The sequence below is a fragment of the Sebastes umbrosus genome, chromosome 1 (genome assembly GCF_015220745.1).
Source record: "Sebastes umbrosus isolate fSebUmb1 chromosome 1, fSebUmb1.pri, whole genome shotgun sequence".
In the NCBI taxonomy this organism is placed as follows: domain Eukaryota; kingdom Metazoa; phylum Chordata; class Actinopteri; order Perciformes; family Sebastidae; genus Sebastes; species Sebastes umbrosus.
In genome coordinates, this window is record NC_051269.1 from 26,142,244 (window position 1) to 26,164,011 (window position 21,768).

A 21,768-nucleotide genomic window follows, 5' to 3' on the forward strand; every position below is an offset into this window, starting at 1 on the left:
GGGATCGGCTCAAGCACAACTGCGTCCCTAAGTAGGATAAGCGGTTACAGATAATGGATGGATTTATCGGTTTGAGTATTTTTTTAATGAAGAAAGTAAAAATTCTCTGATCCAGCTTCTTCAATGTGGGAAACTCTGATTGACATTTTTCACCATTTTATGACATTTTATAGACCAAACAACTAATCCATTAATCGAGAAAGTAATCGACGAATTAATTGAACAATAAAAATAATCATTAGTTGTTAGCTTGTTGTATTTTAATGAAATCAAATTTTAATGGAATAAAAATATATTTTCAAGTTTAAATCATGTTAATTGTTGATCTATGTAAGGGATAACGTACAGCGAGCCGGTCATTGTTGTGAAACCCCGACAGGGCGATGCAGAGTTTGGGGGTCTTGCATCGCCCTGAAGGGGTTTATTTCACAACAATGACCTGCTAGCTGTAAATTATCCCGCTTAACACACGGCTACTTACTTAAGAAATCAATAATTTACACAAAAATGGTCCGCCAGAGTCCGACATCAGAACTGCGCCCATAGCATCGATCTGCTATAAAGAAATAACGTCGTGATTGACCAATCAGAATCGAGTATTCAACAAAGACGTGTAATAACTCTTGTTAAATGATAGATATTATGTCCAGAAAGCCTTTTTTTGTTTTTAAACAGAAATCCCTCTCTTTTCTTTTATTGTTAAACAGAATTAATAAAGAACACTAGAATATTTTTGATGACTTGATCTGAGACGCGTATGAATAAACGTATCCAATCAAATGTGATGACTAGTTAACCCTGACCATTCATTTGTGGTTCTATATCTAAAGTGAGTAGGAGGGGCTTGCTGGGGGAATTCAGACTCAGTGTTTTTATATAATCCAGAGGGAAGCATGTTATGGTGATTGAGCCTTGGTCTTGATTTGTGATGGTGATGCGTGCTGCTGGAGGTCGGAGGACTGGTGGGAGTCGTTGGAGTGTTTTATGCAGAGCGTATGGTGGTGGTGGTGGGGTGTCAGCTTCAGCCGTTGCTTGTCGAGTGGGGGGTCAGGAAGAGGGGAGAGGGGTGGGGGGGTTATTGGGATAATGAGATGAAAAACCTGTCCCTCCCTTTGCAGTGCACAGCCTCCACCCCCAACCAGTCATCACCGGTCTCCATTCAGGCAGCAGTTGAGTGTGTTTCACCTTTCAGCCCCGGTTAATTCAAGCAGGCCGCCCCCCCCTCGGCCGCATTTTACTGCCTCTTTTGATCACCAGGACTTGAGATTCCAGCTTTTAAATTAAATCCCCACCAAACAGAGTGGTTTTAATGAAGAAGGCATCTGATAAGCTTGATCTAACAGATAAGAGACTATTTTATTAAACAGTGCCTGACAGAGCGCTGAGCCACAGAGCTCCAACATCATGCTAAACTTCTGCTCCCTCGGTCTTTAACCCACATCAGCCCTCATTAGTGTCTGATTTTTCCCCTTTCTACTTTACTGGAGTGTTAATTGAACCTCAGCTGGCTGACTGGAATGAAGACGAGGATTAAGCCTGTTGTCCTGCTGGGTGCTTTCTGGTCCTGTACGTCCACAATCAGGTGGAACGAAATCATAAAGTCCATTCACATGAAATCACAAAGATGCCAAAGCAGCAGAGAAAAATAAATGACTTGATGAGTCATTTTGTAATTGTGTTGCGGCACCCTCATAAAAATTACACAAGCTGCACCTTTTTTTTAAGTTGGTGTTTAAACAGTTGTGGCTTCAGTTGTCTTCTGTAGTTTTAAACCAGTGTTTCGGCCTTGTCTCATTTCACTCTTGACCAGATTTACAGTTCAGTGGGCCCCATGTTGACGGCTCCCAGCACCTGTAAGGTTTAATCTCAAGCTGGCCATAAACATGTCAAGGTGATGACACAACTGAGCTGCTGATCTCAGGCTGTGGAGGGCAAAAGCTTCAGAAAGGAACATGTGAAATACATTAGTCAGGGTTTCACACATCCACACATACAGCCGCAGAGCAGCAGTAATTAATGTGTGTGATTCTCAGGCTGCTCCAAGGGCAGAGTATTTAATTGTAATTAAATGAAACCGTGTCCTGTTGGGACCGGACTATCGGGTCACTGCTCTGTGGTTTGTTTGGTGTGGATGTGTCGTCTCTCTGTGACCTTGCTTGGACTCGGTGGTGTGGTGTTTGTCAGCGATATGCAAACATGACACTTTTGACAGTAGTTTCACGCTGTAGTATCTCATTAACAGCGTTTTTACTGTTCGTTCCTACTGCAGAGGCCTGGCAGAGACAGCTGTTACTCCAGTATCTAACAGTATTATACTGTATTTCAGAATAAGGTAGTTTTAGCATACTATCTGCATTTGATTTCAACATTTGAAAGGACGTTTTGTTCTCCCGATGTGCAAACAACAAAAATAATATTGTCTATAATTGTCATTGTGGTACTAATTGTTCCTTATTATAAGTTTTTATGTACCCTGTAGTAGACCATCAGCAGAATTTCCTCCCTGCTCCAAATTATTTTTCTTTTCGTTTCCACTTTAGCCATTTCCTTTGATTTCCTCCCTGTTTATGTATTTACTGTATATATCATAAATATATTAGACCAGAGACTTTGACAGTCTGACACTGTGGGCCCCCAGAAACCACACAGACAACCACTGCCACCGTCTTATTTTTAGCCAAAATTTGTTCACATTTTGGTAAATTGGCACCATTAAAAGTACAAGAATTGTAGTCCGAGTAGTATTGACCAATCAAGTTTGAGCAGGCTTTGGTTCCATGCAGGTAAACAATCTGTTAGGAGAGCAAAAGAGGCAGAATGCATTGGATGAAGAGTTTAGTTTTTAGCTAAATAACACTAAAGTTACACTAAATTTTGGGGAGGGAAACTGGCATGGCCATTTTCAAAGGGGTCCCTTGACCTCTGACCTCTGGATATGTGAATGAAAACTTTGAGATGAACAGAGTGAAAACTGTATCTTATTAGATAAAACAGATGTTGACAAATGCATCATTTGCAGTTGAAAAAGGTAATAAATAGTTAAATGTTTTATCGCAATACTCAGCATGTTGCAAAATGATGCGATATGATCGTATCGTGACTTAAGTATCGTGACTTAAGTATCGTGTCGTGGGGCCTCTGGTAATTCCCACTGCTAGTAAATGACTGGCTCTGATTGGCTCTGAGCATACATGCGATCAATCATGTGATCACTTGAGAGCTGCTCTTGAAGGTTACCCTTACACTTGGCTGAGTACGTCGCTTGATAAATGAGTCTTCGCTTTCAGCGACTCATTTTTCTTTACTCCAAGTCGTCTCTTTAGAGCTTTTTGTAAGTGTAATTCTCAGCAGTTTGATAAATAGGAGCCCAGATCTCTCTCTCTGATCCGTCCTGAAACAAACAACCAAACAGAAAGCAACACTCTGCATGCTCATTTCTGAATCATAAACTCATTAAAAGCGTGTTAAGTTTGCAGAGCGCCTCGCTGGTTGGCACTGTAAAGGCTGTGAACTGCAAAGACATCCACAGGCCTTTTCCCTCCAAAGTGATTTTTAATTTATGATCTCCCTATTGATCTTGGAAATGGGACCCCGGCTTTGCGTTCTTTGATGTAGTGAGTACTCGGTGCGTGCTGCACATACTGTAGTGTACTGACGCTGAACGACTAAGACAGGCTCTGCTCAACCTCATTACCTTCTTACCCGGAGGTTCCCCCTCATCATGACACACTTGTGCAGAGAAACACACAGCGGCCTCTGAGGGAGTAGCGGCCGCTCCGGATCACAGAATTAACGGGGTTTTGTTTGATTGTGGCGTTCTTTTACGTGGAACCGTTAGACATTTGATGAATGGCTGCTTGAGAGAGCTGCTTGAGTGCGATTATTTATCGTCTCTCCACTGTCATGATGATAAATGGTATTTTTATAGTGTCTGTAATGTGTTTCCCCTCCCCACAATAACTGGAAGGTGTTTTCATTGGCTCAGTGTTTAACCTGCGAATTAGCAAGCGGAGCAGCTGGGGTTTGAGGTCTTGTGTTTGTGAGCAGCTGAAGTACCTCTGAGCAAGGCATGCACTGTATGGAGGATTGTAAGTTATATGTGTTATGTATATTCATCATTAGCCTGGTGCATTGCTTGTTTACGTCACAACTCGTAAACTGGGTGTCATGGATTTAATTTTCTGCTGTTTTCCAACCACTTTCTCCATAATTTGAATGCAGCTTCCTGGTTTTAGTTGGTTTTAGTTGATGAAGACGACTTTAATGCTCCATTAGTTTGTCTCTCTGTCAGCTGGCAGCAGAAACCTGCACTGATGCTCTATTAAATTCTCTGCAGACTTATCTTTCGATGAGGTTCAGCCCACTAACCTTCAGTCCTCTTGAAGGTGACGCCTTCATTCGCTGTGTCCTTTAGCTGCTGGCTCCTGGATTGGGACACAGTTTATGTGTCCACACCGTCTTTCAGCTCAGACTTACAGTATATGTAGCTTGCTGTCCCCTCTATCTCTTTCATGTTTTTCATTTTCTCCTCTATACACAGACAAAAAGCGAGAGAGAAGAGCATAAATAACTGGTAAACTGTCAAAGGCAAAGCTGTGAGAGAGAGGCTCGGGGTTTCTGTCATGCTGTTGTGGGTGATGTCTCTGTCCTCAGTAATTTGGTCACACAGTCCGTCTGATCTTTATCCACCATGACTTTGTTGACGTTTTCTGGGATTCAGCTGGGAGATTTGATGGTAACTTTGTGGTCTAATTAGGCCAGTCTCCCTGATTTGTTCTCTCTTTCTCTGTCTCTCTCAGCGGTTTATTATTCCAGCCACTAAGGGCGCTTTCACAAGCCGACATTTAGTCTGTTTTAATCGAACTCTGGTGCAGTTCAACCCCTGGTGTGGTTCGTTTGAGCAGTTGTTAACTTAGTAGGTACCCCGGTGCGGACCAAAACAGCCAAGACAGCTTGCGAGAGGATCGTTTCCAAGCGAACCAAAGTGCAGGCTGTGTGGGATTAGTTGAGATGGACACAGGTAAATGACAGGTTAAATGCCCAGACACACCAAGCCGACATCAAAGAGCTAGCGGCGATGAAGGCTGACCATTTTGCCTTTATTTTGGCTGACAAGTTGCACTTGAACACACCGCCAAGACTACAGCCGACGGCCAGTTGGCACGTACGTTCTGCACCTGGGTGAGATGAAATAACTCGCTCTACCAGAAGGCAGCGGTAGTCTGTATTCGTCATTCAGAAAGGGAAACCGGAAGACCGAGAACGGCGTATATATCAGCCACTGTTATGATACATACATGAAACAAAGAGGTGTTTGCCGACCATTTTCACACCACTCTCACTCACCACTTAGCTTCATTCCAGATGGCCACGTCGTTGTGATAATATCCGTGTATTGGAATGATCAGATGAGATGAAGATGAAAAGTGAGAAAGTGTGACTTTACTCGTTTGCTTGCTTTCGTCACTTCTGTTTCTCTTCTCGTGTACTGATTCGTTGAAGCTGAAACAGCCAATCAGAGTGATTTCTCTCACCGACGGGCTGTGCTGGCGATTTAACATGCTGAATCGGCCGAAAAGCCTCCAACACGGGCAGACTAGAACCGACGATGCAAAAGCTAGGCCGACATACGCTCACCAACGGCACCAAACTGTCCAACGGCCGATCGTCGGCTTAGTGTGGCAGAGGACTGATAGTGACGTTTATAAAGTTATTCAAGATAAACTGGAGGAGAAGGAATTGTGTGCACAGTAGATCAGTGCCGAGTCAAATTGAAAAAACTTCAACAGCAATATATCAGAGTCTGTGATTCCCTGCATAGAAGTGGCGGCTCTCAAGACGAAAAAGACGAATTAGCTCTTTCGTACATGGCCCTCCCCTCAGCAAATTTATTTTTCATTTGCTCCGCTTTAATTTAAGCACTGTGAAACTGAACCAGACTTAATAGAAAATGAACCAAAAGTATCAATTTCACTCTGATTCGGACTAGCCAAACAGACTATGGCTTGTGAACGCGTCCAAATATCCCTCGTAGGCTTTAAACAATCAATATCAATATATCCTGGTTTAACAGTGTCTTTATAGGGTGAACTCCGTCCTGGAGGATCTCTGTGGTTGTTTAACATTGTGTCAGTGGAGTATTTGTCATTCATAATTCTCTTGACTGTTGGAACTGAGTTTCATTAATATTTCAAAGATAAAAAGCTGAACAGCTCCCCTCCTCTTCCCCCCGGCTGATAATTTATGTTCTCTGTGTGGAGGCCTCCTCAACCTACAGTCAAACATCTCTGTCTCTGTGCGTCTCTGAGAGACTCTTCTCTGTAAAGCATAATGACTCCGCTTGTTTACATGCCTCAATTTTGTTACCAGAGATGTCTTGGAGGATTTCTTGGCTCTGCGTCTGTCTGATTTAATATTAGGAACATGAGCAATACCCCCAGAGTATTCTGTTTACATGCTACAAGATTGTTTAAAAAGGTAAAAAAAACAACAGTCGACCCACAGCCTTGAGTACAGCTTTGTTTTTCTGTATTTGATGAGACATTTTTGATCAAATTTCGATGAAAATGTTTGATTTGTAAGCACAAAACAGTGATCGCGTCTTTATTACGGACTTTGCTTTTTTAAATTTTAATATCTTGAAGCCTGTTTTTTTCAACTTCAATGTAGAGCTGCAACGATTAATTGTCAACTATTAAATTAATCGCCAACTACTTGATGATCGATTTATCGGTTTGAGTAATTTTTTAAGAAAGAAAAGTTAAAATTCTCTGATTCCAGCTTCTTAAATGTGAATATTTCCTGGGGTCTTTACTCCTCTATGACAGTAAACTGAATATCTTTGAGTTGTGGACGAAACAAGACATTTGAGGACACTGATCGTCATTTTTCACCCTTTTCTGACATTTTATAGACCAAACAACTAATCAATTAATCGACAATGAAAATAATCGTTGCAGTCCTACTCCAGTGATGACTAAACCTGTGCTGCTTCAATGTACACTCTCCTGTATTGACGTATAGATCACCACCACCCACTCACACACAAACACACACACAAACACACACACAATGGCGTACACAGTCTTGGCAGTCCTGCAGCCACAGTGTGTGTTTAATCTTTTCCCTGGCGCCACTTCCTAGCTGAGAGCATTCCTGGCACCCAGAGGCCCAGAGGGGGTCAAGCTCTGGGCTGAGAGTAGTGTCACACTTCAGAGCTGGCACCTTGTCTCGTCACCAACTAAGCATCCCCCCCTTCTTCCTTCTTTTTGGCCCAAAACGCTCCGCTTACCCTCCGTTCCTGAGCGGAGGATCCTTCCGTGGAGAATGACCTCTTTGAAGGATGGTCTGGTTCCTTTCAGAGGAGATTCTCCTCGCGCTCAGTTTCCCAGCGCTGCGCCTACGTCTGGAGCTCTGCCCGAGCTCCCGACCAAGAATGCGAATTGGCAGAGGACATAATTAAGGCGATGTCTGTCCTTATACGTGGCCTAACCTTTAAGAGCCTCTGTTCACTGAGAGCTGGCTACTGTTGCTGCACAGTATCAGTTATAATATGAGCTGAATGGTTGAAGAGAGGACTGGCAGAGGGAGAGGAGATTGTTGTTGGCTTGTTTCTTCAGGTTAGAGAGGATTTCAGTGTCTACAGTCAGTTTAATGTTGTGAAAGTGTAATAACACCACTGCGTTACTGTACAGCAGTCAGTATTATATTTGTCTCCCATGAGGCTCGGCAGTTGAAACACTCCTCTGTCTAAAACCTGGAAACATGATAAATAAAACTGTCAGGTTTTCACAGACAGATTGTAACTGCATGTAGAGCTCACCTTGATTTCAATGAGCCTTTTGTATGTGGGTTTGTTTCATACGTGATGAACACTCTAGGATTCTTATGCCTCTGCGTCGGTAACAGCCGTGGCCGAAGGCATTATGTTTTCGGATTGTTCGTCCGTCCGTGCGTGCATACGTCTGTACCATCCTCGTGGACGTGATTTCTCAGGGACGCCTTAAGGAAATTTCTTCAAATTTGGCACAAAAGTCCGAATGTACTCGAGGATGATCTGATTAGATTTTGGTGTTCAAAGGTCAAAGTCACTGTGACCTCACAAAAAACATGTTTTTGGCCATAACTCAAGAAATGATGTGCTAATTATGACAATTTCACAGAAATGTCTAACAGGATAAAATGATGAAGGGATGACATTTTGGACAGACATGGATGTACGTAAACTGCAACTTGACTGGTTGGCGGAGACATACAAGCGCGAGGCGGTAATACCAAACATTTACTGCTTCCAGCCTCCACTTGTCATCTTTAAAAATGACTGTCAATTCAATATCTTTGAGTCTTAGACAAGCTATTTGAAGACATCTCCTTGGGCTCTGGGAAACTGTGATGGGCAACGAGTGATTTACTCAAATTGTTTTAATTGGACCATTTTTAGGGCCCTGAAACGTAAAACTACCCAACATTTCATCAATAAAACCAGAGATTAGAGAAAAGTCCGAACAGCGTTATCACTTTCTTATCCTGTTAACCACCTCGTGACCCCTTGGAGGGTTTTTGACCCCCAGGTTGGGAACCACTGGTTTAAAGGATTAATCAAACGATCATCAGAATAATCAGCAGATTAACTGATAATTAAAACACCTTCAATGTCTCAGCATCATTGCGTCTCGAGGTGTAAATTTCTCCTCTCTTTGAAAATATAGAGCCCAAACTATGAACTGCTCTCCCCTCTTATATGCAAATGTTTTCTTGTGTACACAGGTGTGTGTCTGTGTGTGTGTGTGTGTGTGTGTGTTTACAGTAAAGTGTGAATTAGAGGAGCGACCCTGCTCGTCTCTGTACTTTGATTTTTCCCCACTTCCTCTTCTAAGGCCCTTTATTATTACTGTGCTGGAAGCGCTTGACTGAAAGCAGAAGGATTAAAGCCGTGTCAAACATGCTTCTGTCTCTTTTCCTCTATGACCCCCCCCCTCCCTCTCTTCCTTTTCCTCCCCACCTCCCCGCTCCCCCTGGCACGCTGTGTTTAAACTCGCCCAGTGCCAAATCAGGGATCTGGTAACTTTGGGCAGTGCTGTTTGTTTGTGAGTCCTGCTTGCAGGTTCTGCTCTCTGGCCGGCGTCCAGACGCCCCAAACAAAGCGTCCCATTGATTATTTTGGAGGGAGAGGCTTGTTTTCGTGACACTTTTGATTTGATTAAGCCTGTTTTGTGTTTGCTCTTGAGGCTACAGAAAACTGCAGGCCAGCGGTGAGATAGACAAAATGATAGTGGTCTCTCTGTGACCTTTAAGTGAGACTGTGCAACTTTTGAGAGATGAAACAACATAATCCTCCACTTACAACTGTTAAATTCATAAGCAATAAAACACACAGTTTCTCCACCTTACTTGGTCTGGTATGACCAGGAGCGTATAGATGCTAATGTTAACAAAATGTATCTCGATATTTCTGTGTAACTAATATTACTGAGTCCGGTCATTGACTTATCTCTGTCTCTTCTCTACTTGTAATTACATTTATACACTTTTCTTCCCATTTTTTTTTTTTTTCGTAGTATGTAATAGCGCCACCAAAAAGGCCAAGAAGGACAATTTTTATTTAAGGTTTTTTTTTTATTGTTTGCAGGTATGATAAGCAAAAGAGAGATAATAATGTTTGTATGCAACTTCATGTGCCTTTTTTAAAGATTTGTTTTAAATGTCCTGCATTGGGCTATATTAGGATCAGGCAATGTCAGAGGACAACCCAGGGATGATAGAAAATGTGCTTGGGATGCAGGTCATGATACAGATAATGCTACGTTGTGAACAACAAATCCTGGTCGAGATCGGCAGGATGAGAGTTAGTAAATGTTAGCTGTCAGCTCCGTGCCGGACTGTGCTGCTTACCAGCTGGTAACAGCTAACGTTAACTAGTTCTTGTCCTCAGAGCTCAACACAGGAGGTACCATTGATTTGTATTATGATGTGTTCAGGCTCTTTCAGTAAAAATATTGGGCAAAGGTAAATTATAACATTATCATGATGTGTTCAAGTGTAATCTTGTAAAATGTAGTTTTTGGCGTGAAAGTTTGATGTCGTTTGAAGGAGATGTTTTCACAGCAATATAAAATAGATAATAGAGAAGGAATTATGACCTGCAATGTACTGTATGTTGAAGTACATGGGATTTATTATTTTACTTTTGTTTGTTTTTTAGAGAATTGGTATCGAGAATCATGGAGTTTCACTTGTATTGGTATTGACTATTACATTTCTGGTATTGTGACATCCCTAATACGACTACGGGACGACTTTGACTTCTTTGCACCGGGCAGAGAGCTCATTGTATAGTTTTTATATCTATGACTCAATGATCCAGGTTGAGTTTTACATTTGCTGCAGACTTTCTCTGTCTGCTGGATTGAGATAAACCTTGAAGCTGTAACTGACTCGGATCCATACGTTTTGTGCTTGTTAGCAACACACAGAACTTCCCTTTGTGTTCTTTGTGATTGGACGGTTCAGGATGGAGCCTGTTTTCATTATAATTTTACTCCTCAGTGAGCAGGGCTCTGACTGCTGCTGTTTTCTTTTTATTGTAAATGTGGTTACATCAAAAAACAAAAAAAACAAGCAAGAAAATAAGCTCAACAAAGTCGATGTAAATGAGGTCGGCTTAAGTATGTTTACCATGAAAGGCAACATAATGAAACAGAATAATTTACGTTTTATTCACTAACAGCAACATCTACATTACGAGTCTGACTTCATTGATAAAGGCGTAACACAGGAATTAATGTGTCGTACAGTCAGGAGCTACTGTATAATGGCAGACAAAACACTACATGTCTTCAGTCAAAACCAAAGGATTGAATGTATAGAAGATAAAACATTAGCAGGATCCAAACAACAAGATAAAAGACGAGATTTGCTGAGCTGAGAAATGCTGTAACCACTGAATTTGAGACTTGAGGCTTTCAGTACGGCATGTATAATGAAGTAGCGTCTCTGCTTCCGGACAAAGCAAAGAAGGAGGGAGTTGTGAATACAGGCGTGAAATTGCTGATTAGAAACTTGGAACGTATTGAAAGAAAACATACACTTAGTCTTGGCATACGTCTGTTATCTGTTCTGGCACATGAGAAAAAAACAAAAAAAACACTAGTCTGAGCCAAGAATATGAGTAAAAAAAAGTGTTGTGTTTTTGGCATTTTTGCTGTTAAGTCCTTCATTACCAGCTGCATTTACATGCGGGTCTACTGCAGATACCTGAAGCCAGTGATACAGGAGCAGCTGTTGCATAAATCCTCCATCATGCCTGTTCCTGCATCGATCCTGCATCTACTGTAGTAGCAGCCGCTCCATGTGTTGATGCTGTAATCGCTGGTGTCTTCGTTTTTTTTGTCGAATTCAAAATTATCAACTCATCTTTTAATACAATATCAAATGAAAACATCCTGTCATTTAAACGATAGGTTTGGTGATAATCTGTATTTTTCTTATTGTCACCAATAGGGAGAAATTTAGTAGTCGATACCAATTCAATACCACAGTAAAAAACAAAAGTAAAACAATAAATCCCATGTACTTCAGCAAACACTCCTTTATTAACATTTGCATAATTGTTTTTTGTTAGGATGTTAAACCGGTCATAATTCCCGTCTCTATTATCTATTTTATATTGCTGTGAAAACATCGCCGTTAAACTAGGGGAGTCCTCGACCAAAGAAATTCTTAGTCGACTAACACTCATGTGATTTTGTCAACTAATCGATTAGTTGATTTAATTGACAGACACATCATGATAACGTTAGAATTTCCCTTCGCCCAATACCGAATAGAGCCTGAACACATTATAATTTGAATCAGTGGCACCTCCCGTTAACGTTAGATGTTAGCTTTTTGCAGGACTGTGCTGCTTACTGGCTGCTAACAGCTAACGTTAACTCACTCTCCTCCTGCCCATTTCAACACCGATTTGTTGTTCACAATGTAGTGTTATCAGGAAAAAAATTGGGTGCATCTCTGGATGCATCAATAGTGAGTTTACTGCGTCCCAAACCCATTTTCTGTCATCCCTGGGATGACGGGATGCTGTTAGTCTTGAGCCCTGAATTTATCGTTGTTGTTCGTTTTCAGAATTTGACCCGACGACTTATCTGAACCCTCGCCATTCGAGGTCAATGATGCCTAACCTTAACCCTCTAGTGAGAGTTTCGCAACTTAAGGGTTACCTTCCAGACACGACCAGATTTAGCACAAGATACATAAAACATAATGAAACAAATGGTTAAAATAAGTAAAGACAAATGGCCAAACCCACCATCACATAAAACAATGTACATCAAGTGACAACATAACATAAAACCTGGAGTACATCCATCATCTTCATCCAACCTAATCATCAATGGTTCACCATCGTCCTCACTACTTTTATATAAAAGACTTATTTTGGGCCGCTAGTTAAGAACGGCTCTAAAATACAAAAGAAAAGGTCCATTAGTCTGACGTTAATCAATCTTTTCCTCCGGTCTTTTTCAGATGGTGTCCACTCAGTGTCGGCCCAGTGTCTTCTCCAAGTCACCATCATCACGGATGAAATGCTGTCCAACAGTATCACGCTAAGGCTGGCCAACACCTCCCAGGAGCACTTCCTGTCCCTGCTGCTCGCCCAGTTCCTAGACGGTGTGGCCCGCGTCCTGTCTGCCGCACCCGAAGACGTCGTGATCTTTAACATCCAAGACGACACGGACGTCAGCGCTCGCATCCTCAACGTCAGCCTGTCTGTGGCAGTGCCAGTGTTGGGGGAGGGACCCCAGCGGCCCGGAGGACTCGGCCACGGAGGGGACAGGCCTGGGAGAGGGCTCGAAAGTGGAGGTGGAGGAGAGTTTTTCGGCTCGGAGGAACTCCAGGAGAGGCTGTACTTGAACCGCAGCCTCCTCGCTAAGATCTCCTCTCAGGAAGTTCTCCCCTTTGATGACAACATCTGCCTTCGTGAGCCGTGTGAGAACTACATGAAGTGTGTGTCCGTTCTGAAGTTTGACAGTCTGGCGCCGTTCGTTGCATCAGATACCATCCTGTTCAGACCCATCCACCCCATCGCCGGGCTGCGCTGCCGCTGTCCCACCGGCTTCACAGGAGACTACTGCGAGACGGAGATCGACCTCTGCTACTCGAAACCCTGCGGAGCTCACGGTGTGTGTCGCAGCCGAGAGGGAGGCTACACCTGCGAGTGCTTGGAGGACTACACAGGTGAGAGCCCTCATTAACATCAATTAATTACTGATGAAGCAGTGTTGGTTTTTATACAGTCGGTCTCATCTCTTGACTTCATTAACCACTTGTCCTTCCTCACTTACTGTTGCTACGACTGTCAAGCTTTCCACTCTCACACGGCACATAAAGCAGTTTACAATAATAACACTGATTTACCACTCAATTCTTTTGAATTTTTGAAATGAAAAAAAGGTCTCTGATTTCACACAGAGGTAGACAAAAGCACGCTTCTCATTTCTAGCGGGAAAATGTTGAATTTGTCGGCTGAAATGACAACGTTTGTTGGGGGTTGCATAAACTCCCCCAAATGCAATAAAGAGGAGGCCAGAAGTGCTAACGTTACACGACACATGTGGCAATCCTCATCTTTGTCCTCCAACCACAGACTGTTATTGTTGATAGCTAATGGCAGCTAAATTAGCATTTCCTTTAAAACTATAGGTTACCTGATACATCCAGTCTTGCGCTGATACTGTACCATGCGAAAGCCCTTCTGATTATGTCCCAAAAACATAATATATATTTCAGGGAATTCAGAAAACGGCAAGGGGTCAGTCTCTCGTCCACTGATTTGCACTGCGCGTCGTGATGCATAGAAAAAAAGTTAAAGCCTATTCAACTCAGGCAGAGGGCGTGCGTGCGCGCGAGACGAGCACGACAGCGACAGTTTCACGGGATAGTGTCTGCTTGTTGCTCCGCCTGTCAGATCGCCAGCGCCTCCCCACCTGCCCGTTCACTTCCCATTGAAAATGGATGACGAGGCGCATCAATCGCTCCCTGTTTGAAAAGACCTTTAATCCAATCCTTGTATTTTTTGCTGTTGTGTTTTGTGTTTTGGCCTCATGCACCCTGTTTCAGAGCTTGCTGTGCCTGGTTAGCCCACAGTTTCTAAGGCCGAATCATACTTTCCGCATTTGCGTGTCTGCGAGGGTCTTCTTGACATAAATGTTGTCATCCACCCATGTCTGCGAGGGTCCGCGTGAACCCTATGTGGACGTCAGCCTGCAGCCCAAAATTTGTGACTGTACGCATAGCAAGCGCGCCGACTGTGCATGCTCCAGTTTCGTTCCACACTCCAGTAGATCATGACCGAGGCTTAATACGATATGATTGGACGATCACTATTCGGGGCAGGGAGTTTAGTTGTCTGTCCCACGTGAATTCCCACTGAATAATTCTCCTGTCTTCAAACGTCCTGACACTAGAAGGTGAAAGGGCACATTTTCTGCCAAGCTGTGTCCGCATGTAGCCTTCAAAATGTTAATTTCTTCCCCTTCACAAAGATCCCATGGGAGCTTTAATGTCTGCATCTGTCCCATTCACTCCCGTCTCCAGCTCTTTATTGAGCCTGGCCCTTTATAGACGCAGACTGTCCTGTACACTGATGACCGTAGCTCTGCTGACAAAGGCTGAGTGATGACTTATTGATCTGGTTATTCCTGTTGCAGTCAGCCACAGCGGAAGTAAACAGCTGCTGTGCATTTCTGTAAATTTTAGAAGGAGATTGACTTAATTGGAGCTGAACGCCACATAAGTTCAGTCTGTTTGTTCTTTATCTGGTTTATTTACCAGATCAAGTTGAAGTGGCTTTTGTGGCAAAAAAAAAAATGTAAATCTTGTATTCTGAATGATGAAAAATCCTTGTGACGATTAATTTTGCTGCATTTGTGGTCAAAATCCCTTTCTATTTATGCTGCCATTGAATAACCTGTAATACCGATGTAGTTATTCACACCTACACTCACAACTTCATCCTGAGCTGTAGGAGTGGATCGCGTTTCAAAGAACAGGAGGACTGGTGATATAACAAACCTCTGTTTCCTCGCTGATGTCTATTTGGTGGCTGGGGATTTTCAGAGATATCTTTACTTTGTGAAGAAAAACAACAGCGTTTTCTGTGTCCAGAGGAGTATCGCTGAGTGGTATAAAGTAGGAAAAGTATTAATTATAAATGGCTACAGATGGAGAGAGTCCCTTGGCTGTAAAATGCCCCGTGGTAAAAAAATACCTGAGATAAAAAATATATCACAAAGCACACATTGTGTCGGGACGGAGAGAACAGAAGCTTCCATTTGCAGCGATAATGAAGAATTAATTTATCACTGTTGGCAGCAGAATTGCGAACCGGTTGCAGGACTTGTTATTCAGTCTCTGCTCCAAATATTATTCACATCCTCAAAGGGTTAAAGACTGTCTGCGCGCACGTTTTATGGTTAAAGGGAGAAGTTGAAAAAGAGTTTAAAGAGGAAGCAAATTAAAATATGATAATGTATACAGTATGAATATTTGTGTAGTTGCCCCATCTTTTTGTTGAGAGGTTAAGTGGGTCAAACCCTGACTTTTTAATGTGATTTAGAGTTTCATCTGGTCTTTGAAGCACCCTGCTAGTTGGTTTATTTCATGCAGTGATGTAAAGCAGTGATTCTTAAAGTGGGGTTTGTGGCAGCCTGTCAGGGGGTCCACAAAATAATTAGCTATAAATTATAAAATTGTGCTGTATCATTAGAAAGTGCATATCTACAGATGGGGACCATTTGCGCCAATAAAACAAGCATATCATGTCCATTACTCCCACCCACGTCAGCTTTGAGCCAATAGAAACTCTGATATGTGACACGCAGCAATAAGTTCATTATTTGAAGTTGAAGAACTGAAAGTCAGTTGGTAAGTTTAAATGTCTGGATTTATTAGGACTCTGCTAATCTTGCTACTGTTCATTATATGAAAGCTTTTAACATCGATTACTTGACATGTAGGCTATAAATGCTAAATGTAAAGTATATAAGTGGTATTAACATGATTCAAATTAAAATATGTTTCTGTTTATAAATATGAAACATGTCTGAAGTATTTAGGTTGAAAAGTTTCAGAATACAAATAGTTCCAATGGTATCTACGAGTATAAATGGTAGTAAGGATCCCTGGTGTAATGTAACGTAAAGGACATTTACTCAAGCACTGTACTTCAGTACAATTTTTAGGTAATTGTACTTTACTTAATTGTATGGTACTTTAGACTTCTACTCCACTAATTCAAATGGAAAAATTTTACTTTTTACTCCACTATTTGACAGCTTTAGTAACTATTTACTTTACAGATTCAGATTAATTATTAAGGCAATTATTACACATATTATTAATAAAAGATATAATCAACAAATAAATTCTAAAGTTGTATTAATTAAGTGATGCTTATGCATTTTATTGCATGATAATAATCCAATGCTATAATGTAAAGTATTCTGAAATAGGGGATTCTGCATAACGGGCACTTTTTCTACTTTAAATCTTGTTTTGCTGTTGATGCTTTTGTCCTACTCAAGTCAGATTTTGAATGCAGGACTCTTGATTGTAACAGAGTATTTCTACTAGTGATGTCGATTAGTCAACTAAAGGGTCATTTTGGTCATAGTCGACTAAGATGTCTTTAGTCAATTAGTCATTTTTTATGCTTTCTTTCATGCTGAATGACTCATTTCCAATAAACTTATGAGCACATCTCTGGTAAACACAAGATTTAATGTGGTGCTTTTACTGATCTGTCGATTAAATCAACTAATCGATTAGTCAACAAAATCATATAGTGAGAATGTTAGTCGACTAAGAATTTCTTTGGTGGAAGACGGCACTAATTTCTACACTGTTGTATTGTTACTTTTACTCAAGTAAAATATCTGAATACCTCTTCCATTGCAGATTATTGAAAAGTGCTACGAATTATGTCTGTTTGACATGATAATTGAATAATTTTGGGGCAGAATCATGTTCAGCTGCTGTGAACTCTGTGACTTCATCTTATCTAATAGCAGAAGTTGGAGCTGGTGAAAGGCAACAAAATCTGATTTTCACATTGAGCTGAGAAGTTATTACCTTAACTAAGACTACAAATCGCATTTTGCTGTCAAAAGAAAGGTATCCTGTTAAAATAAATATCCTAACTGGAAAGCAGAAAGTGCAGATATTGACGCTGTGCCTTTGTGCTCTCCGTAATGGCATTGCTTTCATTATACCTCGTCAAATATTAAAAGGTTTTTCCGCCTATTTATTCCGCTGTTTATGACGCCTGAAATAGTGTCATGCATTTCAATGTGTGGGCTCAGTCACTCAGAGTCCAGGTTGAGTGGCACTTACATATTCTTATGCACAGCGGTGGGTGTTGGAGCTGAACTGTAGGTGCTTTTAACGTGAATCGACAGAGACAGAGAGGGAATGTGTGAGTGGGTGAAGTGGGCGAATTTTCATTCTGTAGCAGTGTCCACAGTCAAATACACTAATCTCCATCAGTAGGAGGTTCAGACCCAGGTGCTGTTAGATCCAGTATGCAGGACTTGTGGAGTGATGTGAGAGTGAATGTGGTTACGTATGTAGCTGATGATTTAAGACGTTTGAATCACGCCGTCAGACTGTCTGATCAAACAAGGTCGTTCAGGCTTCAAGTTTTTATTTGATGTATTTTCCTCTGTGATCTACAACTCCCACTGTTCTGCTTCAGTGAGCGTTGAGTTCACCAGTCCTCACACCGCGGTGGGGCCTGGGAGTGTGTGTGCTAAATTGCTCACTCTGTGTGATTCGGTTGGGTAGCTAAGTGCTGAAAAAGCTGTGATTATGTGTGTAAGAAAGTTGGATGGACAATCTGTGGAATGTTTATGTGTTAATGGTGCATGGACGTGTGTGTGTGTGTGTGTAACTGTTGGACCGTAGGCGTTGCCAGATGGTAGCAGGGAAAAAAATGAAAAAATATAGCAGCCATCATCTTTGCTGTTCTTGAAAAGGACAGAGTGAATGATTTCTCTCGGCTGAGTCATCCTGTAGATGTTATCCTCCTTTACTTCTCGTGTTTCTCTTAAAGCACGCAATGCGAGCAATTCACCTTTTTTTCCCATCTGTATATAAATGAGTGAATTGTACCATCCTGCATGTGTTTATGATGATCATTCATGAGCAAACTGCCGACCCATGAGGAGAGTCCCTTTTTTTCTCTCGCTGGTAATTCATTGAATAATCGAGAATCCATTTGTGGTGTTTTCATGTGCAGACACGCTTTTGGAGCAAAAAGCTGGTGAATGTTCACACTCCCGTTTTTTCACATCACCTCACACCATTGTTTGAAATGAACACATGCCAAACACTGAACGCCGCTCTAATTTACCTCTGAGAGATGGCATGAATAGAAAACATTGTTAGACACATACCGTATCGGCCAATACAGATTCACAAACCTTTTTCTCAAATATGTGTGGAACTCATTGGGATCATTTTTATGTAAGTGACAGCAGTGACAATGATGGCATAAATTCAATTTTATAATGACACTTGATTGATTACATCTGGTGCGATCCGCTTTATACGGTCAGTGTTGGTCCGACACGATCAGACGATCAGACGATGTATCGCTATTAGGGCGGCTAATCGGTCGTTTTGGTCTTAGTCAGCTAAGATTTCTTTAGTTGATTAGTAGTTTTCTATGCTTTTTCATGCTGAATGACGTATTTCCAAGAAACCTATAAGCACATCTCTGGTAAACACAAGATTTAAAGTGATGCTTTTGTGTGATTCTTTGTGGAGAAACTCATTAAATCAACCATCGAATAGTCAACTAAGAATTTCTTTGGTCGAGGACAAACAGCCCTAATCGCTGTTGTTTTGTACGGTCTCTCAGAGATCTCGCAGTTTGAAATGTTTTCTTTCTTAAGTATTTTTTCTTTGAGAATTTAATGCCCTTGATAGTAGATAGTAGAGAGATGACCTTAAACAAGGAGAAAGAAAGATGGGGGATGACATGCCACAAAGATCACAAGCTGCTGTGCTTCATAACTGCTGCGGTAATAATTTTGATTATTTTCTTATAACACAAAGTGTTCGAAGAAACATATTTCAATCAATCACAATCAGGTTTATTGCCAAGTAAGTTGGTGTTTGGTAAATAATAATAAATAAAGGAAGAGAAGAAAAGAAAAAGAATAAACAAGCAGGCCTCCTGCAAAAGTCAAGAATCATAAATAGAAGAAAGAAATGACAATAAAAAACTAAATATGTTAATGCAAGGCTCCAGACTGACATTTTGCATTGGTTGCACTGGTGTGCCTAACTTTTTCATTTTGGTGCACCAGCACATAATTTAGGTGAACCCAAAAAATTTTACCGCACTTTTTGCTGCCGTGATAATACATTTTGTGCATTACTTTTTTTGTCATTTCTCATAGACACTGGTAATTTCTTATCACATTATGTAAATGATTCCTTCAACAGGAATTAAAGGTGGAGATAAATATTTTTTTGACTCAGATGAGGTCATCTCCGCCAAAGATGTTGGGTCAGAAGGGAGCCGGAAGCAAGGGGGGGTCCATGGCCACTTTACGCCCCTGTCCCACATTGTGAACAAGAGTAGATGAAGAAAACAAAGTGTAAAATACCACGCAATGCCAAGCTGTAATGCAATCCACACGTTTACATATTACGTCTTTGGTATAAGAGTAGCATTATGTGATGTGTGTGTGGATGAGGAGTGTGTTCAGAGCAGATCAGAGAAGAAATAGTTCAATAGTTCTCTTCATTTTGAATTACGGGTATGTTTTACGACCAAAGGAAATGTTCAGTCGCACTTGACAGATTTTTGATCGCATGTGCAACAGAAAAACGGTCACACCCTGGAGCCTGAACTATCAAAAAAGGTGTATCCGCTATTTTGGTGCAGGGTAATTATTCTGGGTCTTTACTGATGTGCCGCTGAGTGAGAAGTGTTTGAGTGTGTTCGGTCCTCAGGCTGTAGGTGACCTGCGATGTGTCGAGAAGATTTGATCACAGATGTAGCCTGAGGTCATGTATCTATTCCGTTATTGATCACCTCACCTTCATAATCCTGAGTGGTTGCTCGTTGAGTATATCCTCACTCTGACAGGAATGATCTGTTTGAACAAACTCTGCTGTAGTGAAAATGGATCTCATCTTCTCTGAGCTCGTTGTCTTGGCGTGTCTGGAGGGATCGACCCACTCGGTGATGCTCATCTGTTACCTAGCAGCTCAGACACACCTGTTTAAGGTCTGTGAGGAAACACAGTATGCACACATGGGTGGTGCACAGTCACACTACCTCTGTTGATTATTCTCTTGTCAGGTTTAATTATTTAATATCAAACACTGCTTTTGATTGTTTATTCATCTTAGATAAATAAGAACTGGTGTGTTTTTAGTGTGAATATCTGCAGCAATGTCCTGAATTTCAGGATGTTGTTCACTTATCAGGCTTATTTGTCTCATTTGTCCATTTAGTTTATTCTCTCTCTGTGTGTGAAAATCTCCTGGGATCAATTTAACATGAACTAGAAGAGCGATAAAATGGTACAAACCCATTTAGCAGATGAATTATCCCCCTATTTTTTTTTTCATTTTACGTTTTTAGGAAAACAAGAATCATTTTGCTAATGTGTAGGCAGAGGTGTTAATATCTAAATTTATATTCTGTGATATAATTAATGCTCGCAATAGCTTTTAATTCCGTTTTACAAAGTGGTGTTTACCTAATGTTTGAATATGTCTTTTAATCCATCCAGTCAGTTCGATTACAGTTATGAGCAGAAATGTTTATCTACAGTCAATGCCTTTTTATATTCAGATTATACAATGTCAGTATATGTTCAATGAAATATGAGATTTATTAAAGGAAAACAGAAATTAAAGAGCAAAGTGCTGAAGCGTCTCCTCCTGTCTAAATAAAAACAGGATCTCTGAGTGATTCATGCTGGCAGCGAACAGAGTGTAGGCGCTGGGATGGACATATAGAGGGGCGTAAATAGAGCAGAGGAGACATGTTTGAATTATTGATCGGGATATTCTGTGGGATTGTGACTGTGAGCCCATCCCCGCCCCGCTGTGCTGCTCACCTGGCAACGTAAAGCTGGTGAGGTGTGGAGACGTCCCACAGGGATGAACCGAACACTAAAAAGCATTTTGTCGAGCAGATCTGTGTACATTTGCACCAGAATGTACTGTTAAATATGTATTTTCCACAGTAAAGCACATCTCAGTTTGGCTGTGACAGAACCATCCGAGCAGCTCTGTTTAATACAGCTCTGTTTGCTGATGCAATGTTTGACCACTGTGGCTGCTTAAAGAAACACAAGTAGTTTATTGCCTACAGCAAGTTGCTGAATTAATAACGAGGCAGACAGCACAGTAAAAGAAAGGCTTTATTTTCCAGCCGGCTGGCCAGCAGTAGCTGTTTGTCATCAGGGAGCATCAGTAAGAACATGACAGCGTAGAGCGGCTATTACGCTCCGTTTTGTTGCTTAAGGAAGAGACACGGCACCGAGACACGGCTCTCTGACATGTTACAAGTTTATATACCACTTTAGATTAGGGCATACTTATAAAGTTGTCAATGAGGGCTTCAGGTTGATGGGTAATTTATTGGTGTCTTACGGATCAGTAATCATATAAAGCATAAATAAAAAGACCTGTGATGCGAGGTAGTGAACACACAAGTCAAAGAAACCCCCATTAAAAAGCCTT

The 21,768-nt window shown here is 41.4% G+C and overlaps 1 protein-coding gene across 3 annotated transcripts in view; it reads left to right on the plus strand.

Annotated features, from left to right (window-relative positions):
- Positions 1-21,768, plus strand: part of celsr2 (cadherin, EGF LAG seven-pass G-type receptor 2) — a 77,876-nt gene that overhangs the window by 15,505 nt on the left and 40,603 nt on the right. For all 3 annotated transcript variants that reach the window (XM_037777304.1, XM_037777313.1, XM_037777324.1), the window contains exon 2: positions 12,526-13,236. In XM_037777304.1, coding sequence (XP_037633232.1) covers positions 12,526-13,236 — 711 coding nt within the window. The remainder of the gene's footprint in view (positions 1-12,525; positions 13,237-21,768) is intronic.